General features: G+C 43.8%; 1 protein-coding gene across 1 annotated transcript in view; it reads right to left on the reverse strand.

The window, feature by feature from the left end:
* Positions 1-13,887, reverse strand: part of LOC126455783 (angiopoietin-related protein 6-like) — a 1,041,335-nt gene that overhangs the window by 167,066 nt on the left and 860,382 nt on the right. The window contains exon 9 of the mRNA XM_050091581.1: positions 5,255-5,503. Coding sequence (XP_049947538.1) covers positions 5,255-5,503 — 249 coding nt within the window. The remainder of the gene's footprint in view (positions 1-5,254; positions 5,504-13,887) is intronic.

Raw genomic sequence — 13,887 nt, forward strand, 5'->3', positions numbered from 1 at the left:
CTACTTTGTTATTTCACAGTATCGAGGTTGTGTTGCCTTATCTTTTATAGTGAGTGCAATAAGAAGGGGACGTTATACTATCCATTGCAAAGAAGTGCTGCATACACATTGAGCACCACACACTTCTGATTATTGCATTATTATTGCACAATTTACAGCATGTATCACAATTTTTAAAGCAGTAGTTAGCAGGAGGTTCATATTTATCAGGTTTTCCTGTGATGCATCCGCTCTTGAACCACGTGTATCTAAATATTATACCTAAACATTTTCACGAATCGAGGGGACGGAAACTGATTATGAATCAAAGTTTGTAAGACTGGAGCGCCCCTCAAGATTAGTGGTTCGTAGGAGAACGAGGTCACAATGCATTGCACAACAGAATTAAACAATCACTTTTTCGAAGCCCAGTAATTATTTCCCATTGCAACGTATAGGTATGACATTTGGCTCAAAAGTGCAAAGCAACCTCCCTCTGTAACGATGCAAAAGCTTAGCGCTCTGCGACGTTACCCTCAGATTCGAGGACGATTCTAACACCAAGATGTCGACACGCGCGAGAAAAAAGTCAGAGGTCAGAAGTTCACTTGAGATGTAAGATGGCTTAATGAAACACTTAATGAAAATCACTTCGGACATGCATGCATCGTTCTTCTTAATAACACAAGCACTGCAGTATCGTCTCAACGAACGAGGTGTGGACCCCATGACTTCTGCAATTATTAGTGAAACACTAAATGGTACAAAATCTGAGGTAGAGTTCGGGGGAGAAATTTCAAAACATTTTGAAATTAAAACAGGTGTAGAGAAGGTGATGGACTCTCTTCAGTGTTTTTCGATTATGTCTCAGAAAAAAGTAATCCAGAATGGTGGAAAGTGGAGCTACAAATTGACTCGGCTGGTCCCGGCAGAGGTTCGAGTCCTCCCTCGGGCATGGGTGTGTGTGTTTGTCCTTAGGATAATTTCGGTTAAGTAATGTGTAAGCTTAGGGATTGATGACCTTAGCAGTTAAGTCCCATAAGATTTCACATACATTTGAACACTTTTGAACAAATTGACTAAACAATCAAATTAGGAAGAACCAGTGTTAGCATAAACTGCACTCAAGCTCATAAATTAAGCATAATGCTGATACATGCTGAAACAACGCTCTGGTGGGCGGTTTGCGGTTTTAAATCACCTCGGTGTATGACCATGCGGTGCATTTGACCTGCGGTCGTCGAATTGTGGCGCTGGCAGCAGTCCACATACGCAGAGGTGTGTTGGTGCACGTCAGGGTACGGTGCAGCGAATGAGTGTGCAGACGCTTTGAAACGTGCTAATGGTTCAAACAACACATATTGATGACGTTATGAGAGGTAGAATACTAGGGCGACTGGAGGTTGCTCAAACACAGCAGGTCGTAGCACGGGCCCTCCGTGTGCAACAAAGTGTGATCTCAAGATTATAGCAACGATTCCAGCAGACAGGACACGTGTCCAGGCTCTACAGTACGGGTCGTCCACAGTGTACAACACCACAAGAAGACCGATATCTCACCATCAGTTCCCCGCAGAAGGCCACAGAGTATTGCAGGTAGCCTTGCTCAGGACCTGACCGCAGCCACTGGAACAGATGTCTCCTGACACACAGTCTACAGACAACAGACATGTTTTTTTCACCCGGAGACCTGCAAGGTGCATTCCACTGACCCTGGTCACAGGAGAGCCCGTAAAGCCTGGTATTAAGCACACAGTACATGGTCATTGGATCAGTGGTCCCAGGTTATGTTAACGGACGAATCCAGGTATAGTCTTAACAGTGATACTCGCCGGGTTTTCATCTGGCATGAACCAGGAACCAGATACCAACCCCTTGATGTCCTTGAAAGGGATCTGTATGGAGGTCGTGGTTTGATGGTGTGGGGTGGGATTATGATTGGTGCACATACACCCTTGCATGTCTTTGACACGGGAACTGTAACCGGCTAGGTGTATCGGGACGTCATTTTGCACCAGTATGTCCGCCTTTTCAGGAGTGCAGTGGGTCCCGCCTTCCTCCTGATGAATGATAACGCATGGCCTCACCGAGCTGCCATCGTGGATGAGTATCTTGAAACAGAAGATATCAGGCGAATGGAGTGGCCTGCCTGTTCTCCAGACCTAAACCCCATCGAGCACGTCTGGGATGCTCTCGGTCGACGTATCGCTGCACGTCTTCAAACCCCTACGACACTTCAGGAGCTCCGACAGGCACTGGTGCAAGAACAGGAGGCTATACCCCATAGCTGCTCGACCGCCTGATCCAGAGAATGCCAGCTCGTTGTGTGGCCTGTGTATGTGTGCATGGTAATCGTATCCCATATGGATGTCGGGGTACATGAGCAGGAAATAGTGGCGTTTTTTTAGCACCTGTGTTTCGGGACGGTTTTATCAACTTATCACCAATACCACGGACTGACAGATCTGTGTCATGGGTGTTCCCTATGTGCCTATGCTACTAGTGCCAGTTTTGTGTAGTGCCACGTTGTGTGGCACCACATTCTGCAATTATCCTTAATTTATGAGCATGAGTGTACTTAGCTTTTGTAGACGACCTGGTGAGTCTCTGTCATGGCATTTGAAATAAGTACATTAACAAATGGAAATTCTTCAATAATCAGCGGGTAAGATATGGCTCCAAATATCGTTTGAAAAGAAGAAGTACAAGCCCAGGAACAATCTGGCGTCCAATATCTGAAAGCTAAATATGGGAAAAGCGAAAGAGTTTCTCAGTTCACGTATTGAGGCAAAGCCATTCATGAAAGTGGCCTGGAAAAGATTGATTACTAAATTCTCTGTCGCAAAATGGTGACAGCTTTCAGGCTTGCAAGACACGTTTATAACAAAAAAGCTTATCTCAAAGAACACGAAAATGAAACCCCTTCCCCCTTACAGCCATCAAACTAGTGTGTCTTTATGGGACCGAGAAATTAATTTTAATCAGAAAGGGAGACACTGAAGAAAGGGAAAAGAGAACGAAAAGTATTCAGGAAAGTTTTAGGTCCTAACTGTACTGAAAAAGGAACGCACAATCTACGAACAAATGAAATTGAAAAGTGTATTATAATGTGTTTGAATATGGAAAACCGAAGGCTAGAATTCTACAGGTACATTAAAAGAATGGAATCAACCAGACTGACTGGATAGGCTGTAAAACTCTACGAAACTCGCGGTAAAGCTATACAAGAAAGGAAAATATTTAGGCAGAAAATTCGCCACTGAACACCTGACCTGGCAGAAAAACCCACGAAGGCCGGAGCGTCTTGAGAGCCCGTTTTGAGAGGATGAAATTAATGTGAGCGCATAAAAAGGTGAAACAAAGCGCTGGAATGTCCCCATGTCGTACAGCGCGCGGTCCAGGAGGGGTCAAGGGTCAGTAATAATAATAAAACATCGTACTTATTTTATAATTGTTATTAAAGTCTGAGGCATTTGCGGCTCACTAGAAATGTTATGGCAACATGTTCTATTCGGGAGAGCGGAGAGCGGGAACTGCGAAGGGAGAGCATGGTCACAAACTAATACTGCCCAACCCTTCCCTAAGTGTACCCTTGTTTCGCACCTGGTACATAGAGAGTGTAAGAAGATACACTACTGGCCATTAAAATTGCTACACCACGAAGATGACGTGCTACAGACGCGAAATTTAATCAACAGGAAAAACATGCTGTGATATGCAAATGATTAGCTTTTCAGAGCATTCACACAAGGTTGGCACCGGTGGCGACACCTACAACGTGCTGACATGAGGAACGTTTCCAACCGATTTCTCATACACAAACAACAGTTGACCGGCGTTGCCTGGTGAAACATTGTTGTGATTCCCCGTGTAAGGAGGAGAAATGCGTACTACCACGTTTCCGACTTTGATTAAAAGTCGGATTGTAGCCTATCTCGATTGCGCCTTATCGTATTGCGACATTGCTGCTCGCGTTGGTCGAGATCCAATGACTGTTACCAGAACATGGAATCGGTGGGTTCAGGGGGGGGGGGGGGGGTAATACGGAATACCGTGCTGGACCCCAACGGATCACTAGCAGTCGAGATGACAGGCATCTTATCCGCGGGGCTGTAACGGATCGTGCAGCCACGTCTCGATCCCTGAGTCAACAGATGGGGACGTTTGCAAGACAACAGTTCTCCGACGATTGCAGCAGCCCGGTCTATCAGCTCGGAGACCATGGCTGCGGTTACTCTTGACGCTGCATCACAGACAGGAGCGCCTGCGATGGTGCACTCAACGACGAACCTGGGTGCACGAATGGCAAAACGTCATTTTTTCGGATGAATCCAGGTTCTGCTTACAGCATCATGATGGTCACATCCGTGTTAGGCGACATCACGGTGAACGCACATTGTATTCGTCATCGCCATACTGGCGTATCACCCTGCGTGATGGTATGGGGTGCCATTGGTTACACGTCTCGGTCACTTCTTGTTCGCATTGACGGTACTCTGAACAGTGGACGTTACATTCCAAATGTGTTACGACCCGTGTCTCTACCCTTCATTCGATCGCTTCGAAACCGTACATTTCAGCAGGATAATGCACGACCGCATGTTGCAGATCCTGTACGGGCCTTTCTGGATACAGAAAATATTTGACTGCTGCCCTTGCCGGCACTCTCCAGATGCCTCACCAATTGAAAACGTCTGGTCAATGGTGGCCGAGCAACTGGCTCGACACAATACGCCAGTCACTACTCTTGATGAACTGTGGTATCGTGTTGAAGCTGCATGGGCAGCTGTACCTGTACACGCCATCCAAGCTCTGTTTGAGTAAATGCCCAGGCGTATCAAGGCCGTTATTACGGCCAGAGGTGGTTGTTCTGGGTACTGATTTCTCAAGATCTATGCACCCAAATTGCGTGAAAATGTAATCACATGTCAGTTCTAGTATAATATATTTGTCCAATGAATACCCGTTTATCATCTGCATTTCTTCTTGGTGTAGCAATTTTAGTGGCCAGTAGTGTATTTACGAAAACGCGGGTTGAGAGTCTCAGTGGCTACCGAAAGGGGGGTCGATTAATACGGTTAAAAAAAAAAAAAAAACATTGGTAGAGCTCATCACACCACACCATAGTGCAAGTCGTATTTCTGAAAAATAGATGCACATGAAAGACGCCCTCTCGCTAGGACGTTCTGCACGTCTATCGGCATCGTGGGAAGAAGAGGTGCAGAAGATCTGTATTTCAGCAGTAGGAGGGTGACGAGCAGGTGCTGCCGTTTACCTCGTCGGGCTGGTCGGAGCCAGGCGCCTCCAGGTCGTCAGAGTCGTCGGGGGGCGCTCGGCCGCGGCCCGCACCTCCTACTACCCAGACGCCGTCTCTCCTGGAGCCGGCGCTGGAGCTAGAATTGCTGTTCCTGCCTCTGCTGCCGCCGCCGCCGCCGCCGCCGCCGCCGCCGCCACTGTCTCCCTGCCAGCTACCGTTGTGCCCTTCCCGCGCGGCGCACGTCTCCAGTAGCCTCGTCTCTAACACCTGCATACACACAATGTCGATGTTGTAATTTCCATACAAGTGTAGAAGAAACTCCCTCTCTTTTTTTCCTGTGACTCAGATCACTGCATGCCACTGTGATCCTGACTGGCTTTTAGCGATTCAGGAATAATCTTGTTTTTTCTTTTTTTTCTTTAAAAAAAAAGGCCCAAATGGCTCTGAGCACTATAGGACTTAACATCTGAGGCAATCAATCCCCTAGACTTGGAACATCTGAAACCTAATTAGCCTAAGTACATACCTAAGTGCAAATACTGTATATTGAGCAAGCAATAAAGGAAACAAAAGAAATGTTTGGAGTAGGTATTAAAATCCATGGAGAAGAAATAAAATCTTTGAGGTTCACCAATGACATTGTAATTCTGTCAGAGACAGCAAAGGACTTGGAAGAGTAGCTGAACGGAATGGACAGTGTCTTGAAAGGAGGGTATAAGATGAACATCAAAAAAAGCAAAACGAGGATAACAGAATGTAGTCGAATTAAGTCGGGTGATGCTGAGGGAATTAGTTTAGGAAATGAGACACTTAAAGTAGTAAAAGAGTTTTACTATTTGGGGAGCAAAATAACTGACGATGGTCGAAGTAGAGAGGATATAAAATGTAGAATGGCAATGGCAAGGAAAGCGTTTCTGAGGAAGAAAAATTTGTTAACATCGAGTATAGATTTAAATGTCAGGAAGCCGTTTCTGAAAGTATTTGTATGGAGTATAGCCATGTATGGAAGTGAAACGTGGACGATAATAGTTTAGACAAGAAAAGAATAGAAGCTTTCGAAATGTGGTGCTACAGAAGAATGCTGAAGATTGTATGGGTAGATCACGTAACTAATGAGGAGGTATTGAATAGAATTGGGGAGAAGAGCAGCTCGTGGCACAACTTCTAGAAGAAGGGATCGGTTGGTAGGACATGTTCTGAGACATCGAGGGATGACCAATTTAGTATTGGAGCACAGCGTGGAGGGTAAAATTCGTAGAGGGAGACCAAGAGATGAATACACTAAGCACATTCAGAAGGATGTAGGTTGCAGTAGTTACTGGAAGATGAAGAAGCTTGCACAGGATTGAGTAGCATGGAGAGCTGCATCAAATCAGTCTCAGGACTGAAGACCACAAGAACAACAACAACAACATCACACGAATCCATGCCCGAGCCAGGATTCGAACCTGCGACCGTAGTAGTAGCGCGGATCCGGACTGAAGCACCTAAAACCACTCGTCCACAGCGGCCGGCTTTCTTGTTTCAATAACATGATCTGCTGAACGGAATGAAAAGTCTCATGAGTACAGAATATGGACTGAGAGTAAACGGAAGAAAGACGAAAGTAATGAGAAGTAGCAGAAATGAGAGCAGCAAGGAACTTATCAGCACTACCTATCACGAAGTAGATGAAGCAAAATAACCGATGACGGACGGGGCAAGGAGGACATATAAAGCAGACTAGCACTGGCAAAAATGGCATTCCTGACCAAGAGAGGTCTGCTAGTATCACGCATTGGCGTTAATCTGAGGAAGAAATTTCTGAGAATGTACGTTTGGAGCACGGCATTGTATGGTAGTGAAACATGGACTGTGGGAAAACCGGAAAGGTAGAGAATGGAAGCATCTGCAATGTTGTGCTACAGAAGAATGCTGCAAATTAGTTGGACTGGTAAGGTAGGGGATGAGGAGGTTCTCCGCAGAGTTGGAGAGGAAAGGAATACATGGTAAACACTGACACGTAGAAGGCACAGGATGGTAGCACATCTGTTAAGAGATCAGGGAATAACTACCATGGTACTAGAGGGAACTGTAGTGAATAAAAACTGTAGTGGAAGACAGAGTTTGGAATGAGTTGCAAAAATGACTGTGTGGACGATGTGGCCTATTCTTCACCTTGTATGTGCTCCCATTAGGACATGGTGTAGAACAGATCTGAAGATGGTAATTACTGACTGAAACCGGTCATCGTCAAAGGAAGTGATATTGTGATGACAGACTGGAATAAAAAACATTTGAGATTCGAATACTTCCAGCAAATAACTGAGCACGTAGGTTGCAGGTGCTACTGTGTGATGAAGATCTTGCCACAGGAGAGGAATTCGTGGCGGGTCGCAACAAACCAGTCACGTGACTGATGACATAGAAAAAACATACACAGTTTTTCTCTTTCCGAATTTTTACACAAACTTTCCTTCAGGTAATTCTCCTCTTCTTGGAAGAAGCGGTCGAAATGCCCTATATTAGAAAAAAATACCTGTTGAGACACTGAGGAGCAAAACAGCAATTCTTATTCCTAAATTTACAAAAGAAACTGCTGTTGTAGTTTCCATGAAACAAAAAGCTTCACAGTACCTTAAAATACAACATGCATACAAATGTTTCAGCTGCCAACGACTAATGCATTCGATCTAGGATCTAGTGACAGTTTCAAATAACGGACAAAACTACTATTACCTTTTAGTTTTTGTCAATTTTTAAGAACAACTTTTCACTAATGTTTCAAACAAAAAAATTGAAAGCTTTTACCAGAATTCGACATATAGGTACTTCAACGCACTGTAGTATAGTACTTAGGTTAAAATAAGGCAAGGCTGTAATAATTGTTTGGCGTAATGTTGAACTTTTTTAAAAATTAAAACGAAGAAAACTATTTGTGTTGAAAACTATTTGTAATTTCATCAAGCATACAGCTTATTTACAAAAGTGCAGATAAGTCGTGCCGGCCGAAGTGGCCGTGCGGTTAAAGGCGCTGCAGTCTGGAACCGCAAGACCGCTACGGTCGCAGGTTCGAATCCTGCTTCGGGCATGGATGTTTGTGATGTCCTTAGGTTAGTTAGGTTTAACTAGTTCTAAGTTCTAGGGGACTAATGACCTCAGCAGTTGAGTCCCATAGTGCTCAGAGCCATTTGAACCATTTTTGAACCAGATAAGTCACTTTCATCTAAAACAAATTTGAGCAGATGATACATTTCATCAACACAGATACTTTAAAAAATGGTGTATTGCAAATATAAAATGTACAATCTTATTGTGACTTTTTTATTCATAGTTTATTAATTCTTTGAATCACTGCATAATGTACATAATATGAAATGATGTGTTGATAATGGTTAAGGAGTACACCAACATTTGTACAGTGCTATAATTTATTGCATTTTAGACACTTATAAAAAAAAAGGGGGGGAGCCGATGTCGATAACGCACGTTCGTGCTGGTGGCGCTTGGCCAGAGATCCTGGTGGTAGAAGAGTTCGGCTTACAGCTCCTGATCACCAACCGGACTTGCCCCAATCCTCCCCCGCTTCCACCCCCCACCGGGAGGGGGTTGTGTGTTACGCTATCATCATATTGCAACACGAACGTGACCCACAAGTCCTAGTGGTCTGCCAGCCAACAAATCCACACGACTCTTTGTTTCCTTCTCTCTGCTGGAGGATGACAGGTACAGATGTTGCTTTGTTAGTAAATAAATTTACCTCCGCAACAGTTTTTCCTTACTTAGTGCGAGGACTGTAATCCACGTTAACGTTTCTGACTGACTTTCGTAGTGCGGCTTTCAGATTATTCTGTGGCATGAGTGTTTTTGAATTCTTGACATATGCTTAGTATTTCCTCCTTATTTCGACAAGAAATAGCTGGATGTAGATATCAGACAATCATCTACTGATGACATTGACTCCTGATGCGACGCACCTTGTTATGATTTGTTATGTTGTTGATTTCATTTAATCATTATATGGTTTCGATATTTCAAACAACGCTGCATAACAGCAACGGTTTTACGTAATAAAATTATAAACAGCCGACCAATTGCAATGGATAAAGAAATTCTTTACCTAGGTTTCGACAAATATTAATTTGTCTTCTTCAGAAGGTAACAATTTTACATTAGTCCTTACTAATGTAAAATTGTTATCTTCTGAAGAAGACAAATTTATATTTGTGGAAACCTAGGTAAAGAATTTCTTTATCCATTGCAACTGGTCGGCTGTTTATAATTTTATTATATGGTTTCGGTTTGACATCTGTCTCTGTGTATGGGTTGGATTTCATGTGATAGAAATCAGTGTAAGACTCTTTATACGTATTTCATTATAGCATGTACTACAAGGAAGCAAAATGTAACGGAATGACAACCATTTTAATTTACGTGAAGCTGTCAACGAAATGGCGACCTGTTAACTTGTTTTGCTGGTTTGTTTCTTCTTCCTCTTATTAAAAGTAAAAGTATTTCTAAGCAAAAGTGTGCGAGAGGAAGAATGGTACTGTACAAGTGGTGTAATCTGTGCCAAACCAGAGTAAATGATAAAACTCAGTCGAAGGGTTAAAGAAGCAATAGGGTGGGGTTGCCTGTAATGTACAGGCTCCAAATTCGTAAAATTCATACCTCTTGCTCTATCCGACATTTACTGAGATCACCATTAATTAGATGCTTCTTGGGGCCACGTTATCAGCTATGAGTTGTGTGTGTTAAGGAGCAGATCGTCTGACGAATACGTTTATTTTGGTGTAGTTTTCATCTGAATTGTCGGAGAGAATTGCTGCTATAAGGTAAGCGGCAACATAACGTTTTATTTATGGATGAGTATACATCAAATAACTTTAGTTTTCAGACAGTTATGAATCGGTTTTTGTTGTGGCTCGTGACGAAGTGTACATAGCCAGCTGCAAAATTTGTTTTGTTTGCGGACAATAGAAACAATAAGTAGCAAGTCAAGTACAGATTTAGAAATGGCTGCTAATCAAATGTTCACTGACACTAATAAATGGTGCAAAGCCAGTTCACTGTTATTAAACTTTGAAAAGACCCACTACATGCAGTTCAGAACCTGTAAGAGATTTCTTTCGAGCATGTGTATAACATATGAAGACACGTTGATCGAAAAAGTTGACAGTGTTAAATTTCTGGGATTACAACTCGATAATAAATTCCATTGGGAAGGACATACCATCGAATTGCTGAATCGCCTAAACAAGTCCGTATTTGCAGCGAGAATGATATCAGATGTAGGAGGTATAATATTAAAAAAGAACTTGCATACTTTGCTTACTTTCATTCTGTTAAGTCATACGGGATCATATTCTGGGGTAAGTCGTCAAACCTAGCAAACGTTTTTGGCGTACAAAAGCGTGTGATAAGACTCATTTGTAGTGTGAAGTTAAGAACATCATGTAGAAACCTGTTCAAGGACCATGGTGTTCTAACCACTGCTTCTCAATATTATTTACTCCTTTATGAAATTTGTTGCAATTAATATATCTCTATTTCCAATCAATAGCTCAATATATCGTATCAATACTAGGAATAAGTACAATCTACATAAAGACCTAAAAGCGCTTACGTTGCTACGAAAAGGGATCCAGTATTCAGGAACACATATTTTCAATAAATTTCTAGCAACCGTTAAAAACTAGGTTTCAGATAAAGCACAGTTTAAACAGAGTTTGAAAGACTTTTTGATAGGACACTACTCTATAATGAATATCTTAAGAGGGTCTGTTAGACCAGCTTAAATAAAAATGACGGTTAGAATTCAGTTTTGACAGCACTTGGTCACAACAGTCAAGATTAGGTATTTCGTGTATGATAAATTTATTAAAAGTCCGTAATTACCTTTCATTCCGACACTGTATTAATTCTGTACATATTTGAAGTTCCAGTTTACTGTAATGTAATTACCTATTTTGACAATCTCCTGACAGGAGATCAAGTTAGGGTAACTATATTCATATGTTTTATGTTTTTTTTTAATTTTATAGTTCCTGATTTGTTTCACACACACGAGAATCATCTCATTTCTGGATCTATGGAACGAAAACTGAATCTAATGTAAGTTTCCGGTATTCTACCGTTGCTATTTAACAAAACCTAGTCGTATAATCCACCCCCATGAACCATGGACCTTCCCGTTGGTGGGGAGGCTTGCGTGCCTGAGCGATACAGATGGCCGTACAGTAGGTGCAACCACAACGGAGGGGTATCTGTTGAGAGGCCAGACAAACGTGTGGTTCCTGAAGAGGGGCACCAGCCTTTTCAGTAGTTGCAGGGGCAACAGTTTGGATGATTGACTGATCTGGCCTTGCAACACTAACCAAAACGGCCTTGCTGTGCTGGTACTGTGAACGGCTGAAAGCAAGGGGAAACTACAGCCGTAATTTTTCCCGAGGGCATGCAGCTTTACTGTATGGTTAAATGATGATGGCGTCCTCTTGGGTAAAATATTCCGGGGGTACAATAGTGCCCCATTCGGATCTCCGGGCGGGGACTACTCAAGAGAACGTCGTTATCAGGAGAAAGAAAACTGGCGTTCTACGGATCGGAGAGTGGAATGTCAGATCCCTTAATCGGGCAGGTAGGTTAGAAAATTTAAAAAGGAAAATGGATAGGTTGAAGTTAGATATAGTGGGAATTAGTGAAGTTCGGTGGCAGGAGGAACAAGACTTTTGGTCAGGTGAATACAGGATTATAAATACAAAATCAAACAGGGGTAATGCAAGAGTAGGTTTAATAATGAATAAAAAATAGGAGTGCGAGTAAGTTACTACCAACAGCATAGTGAACGCATTATTGTGGCCAAGATAGACACGAAGCCCATGCCTACTACAGCAGTACAAGTTTATATGCCAACTAGCTCCGCAGATGATGAAGAAATTGATTAAATGTATGATGAGATAAAAGAAATTATTCAGGTAGTGAAGGGAGACGAAAATTTAATAGTCATAGGTGACCGGAATTCGACAGTAGGAAAAGGGGGAGAAGGAAACATAGTGGGTGAATATGGATTGGGGGAGACAAATGAAAGAGGAAGCCGTCTGGTAGAATTTTGCACAGAGCATAACTTAATCATAGCTAACACTTGGTTCAAGAATCATAAAAGAAGGTTGTATACATGGAAGAATCCTGGAGATACTAGAAGGTATCAGATAGATTACATAATGGTAAGACAGAGATTTAGGAACCAGGTGGTAAATTGTAAGACATTTCCAGGGGCAGATCTGGACGCTGACCACAATCCATTGGTTATGAACTGTAGATTAAAACTGAAGAAACTACAAAAAGGTGGGAATTTACGGAGATGGGACCTGGATAAACTGAAAGAACCAGAGTTTGTACAGAGTTTCAGGAAGAGCATAAGGGGACAATTGACAGGAATGGGGGAAAGAAATAGAGTAGAACAAGAATGGGTAGTTCTGAGGGATGAAGTAGTGAAGGCAGCAGTGGATCAAGTAGGTAAAAAGACGTGGGCTAATAGAAAGGAGAAAATACACTCCTGGAAATTGAAATAAGAACACCGTGAATTCATTGTCCCAGGAAGGGGAAACTTTATTGACACATTCCTGGGGTCAGATACATCACATGATCACACTGACACAACCACAGGCACATAGACACAGGCAACAGAGCATGCACAATGTCGGCACTAGTACAGTGTATATCCACCTTTCACAGCAATGCAGGCTGCTGTTCTCCCATGGAGACGATCGTAGAGATGCTGGATGTAGTCCTGTGGAACGGCTTGCCATGCCATTTCCACCTGGCGCCTCAGTTGGACCAGCGTTCGTGCTGGACGTGCAGACCGCGTGAGACGATGCTTCATCCAGTCCCAAACATGCTCAATGGGGGACAGATCCGGAGATCTTGCTGGCCAGGGTAGTTGACTTACACCTTCTAGAGCACGTTGGGTGGCACGGGATACATGCGGACGTGCATTGTCCTGTTGGAACAGCAAGTTCCCTTGCCGGTCTAGGAATGGTAGAACGATGGGTTCGACGACGGTTTGGATGTACCGTGCACTATTCAGTGTCCCCTCGACGATCACCAATGGTGTACGGCCAGTGTAGGAGATCGCTCCCCACACCATGATACCGGGTGTTGGTCCTGTGTGCCTCGGTCGTATGCAGTCCTGATTGTGGCGCTCACCTGCACGGCGCCAAACACGCATACGACCATCATTGGCACCAAGGCAGAAGCGACTCTCATCGCTTGAAGACGACACGTCTCCATTCGTCCCTCCATTCACGCCAGTCGCGACACCACTGGAGGCGGGCTGCACGATGTTGGGGCGTGAGCGGAAGACGGCCTAACGGTGTGCGGGACCGTAGCCCAGCTTCATGGAGACGGTTGCGAATGGTCCTCGCCGATACCCCAGGAGCAACAGTGACCCTAATTTGCTGGGAAGTGGCGGTGCGGTCCCCTACGGCACTGCGTAGGATCCTACGGTCTTGGCGTGCATCCGTGCGTCGCTGCGGTCCGGTCCCAGGTCGACGGGCACGTGCACCTTCCGCCGACCACTGGCGACAACATCGATGTAGTGTGGAGACCTCACGCCCCACGTGTTGAGCAATTCGGCGGTACGTCCACCTGGCCTCCCGCATGCCCTCTATACG

Source organism: Schistocerca serialis, chromosome 1 (genome assembly GCF_023864345.2).
Source record: "Schistocerca serialis cubense isolate TAMUIC-IGC-003099 chromosome 1, iqSchSeri2.2, whole genome shotgun sequence".
NCBI lineage: Eukaryota > Metazoa > Arthropoda > Insecta > Orthoptera > Acrididae > Schistocerca > Schistocerca serialis.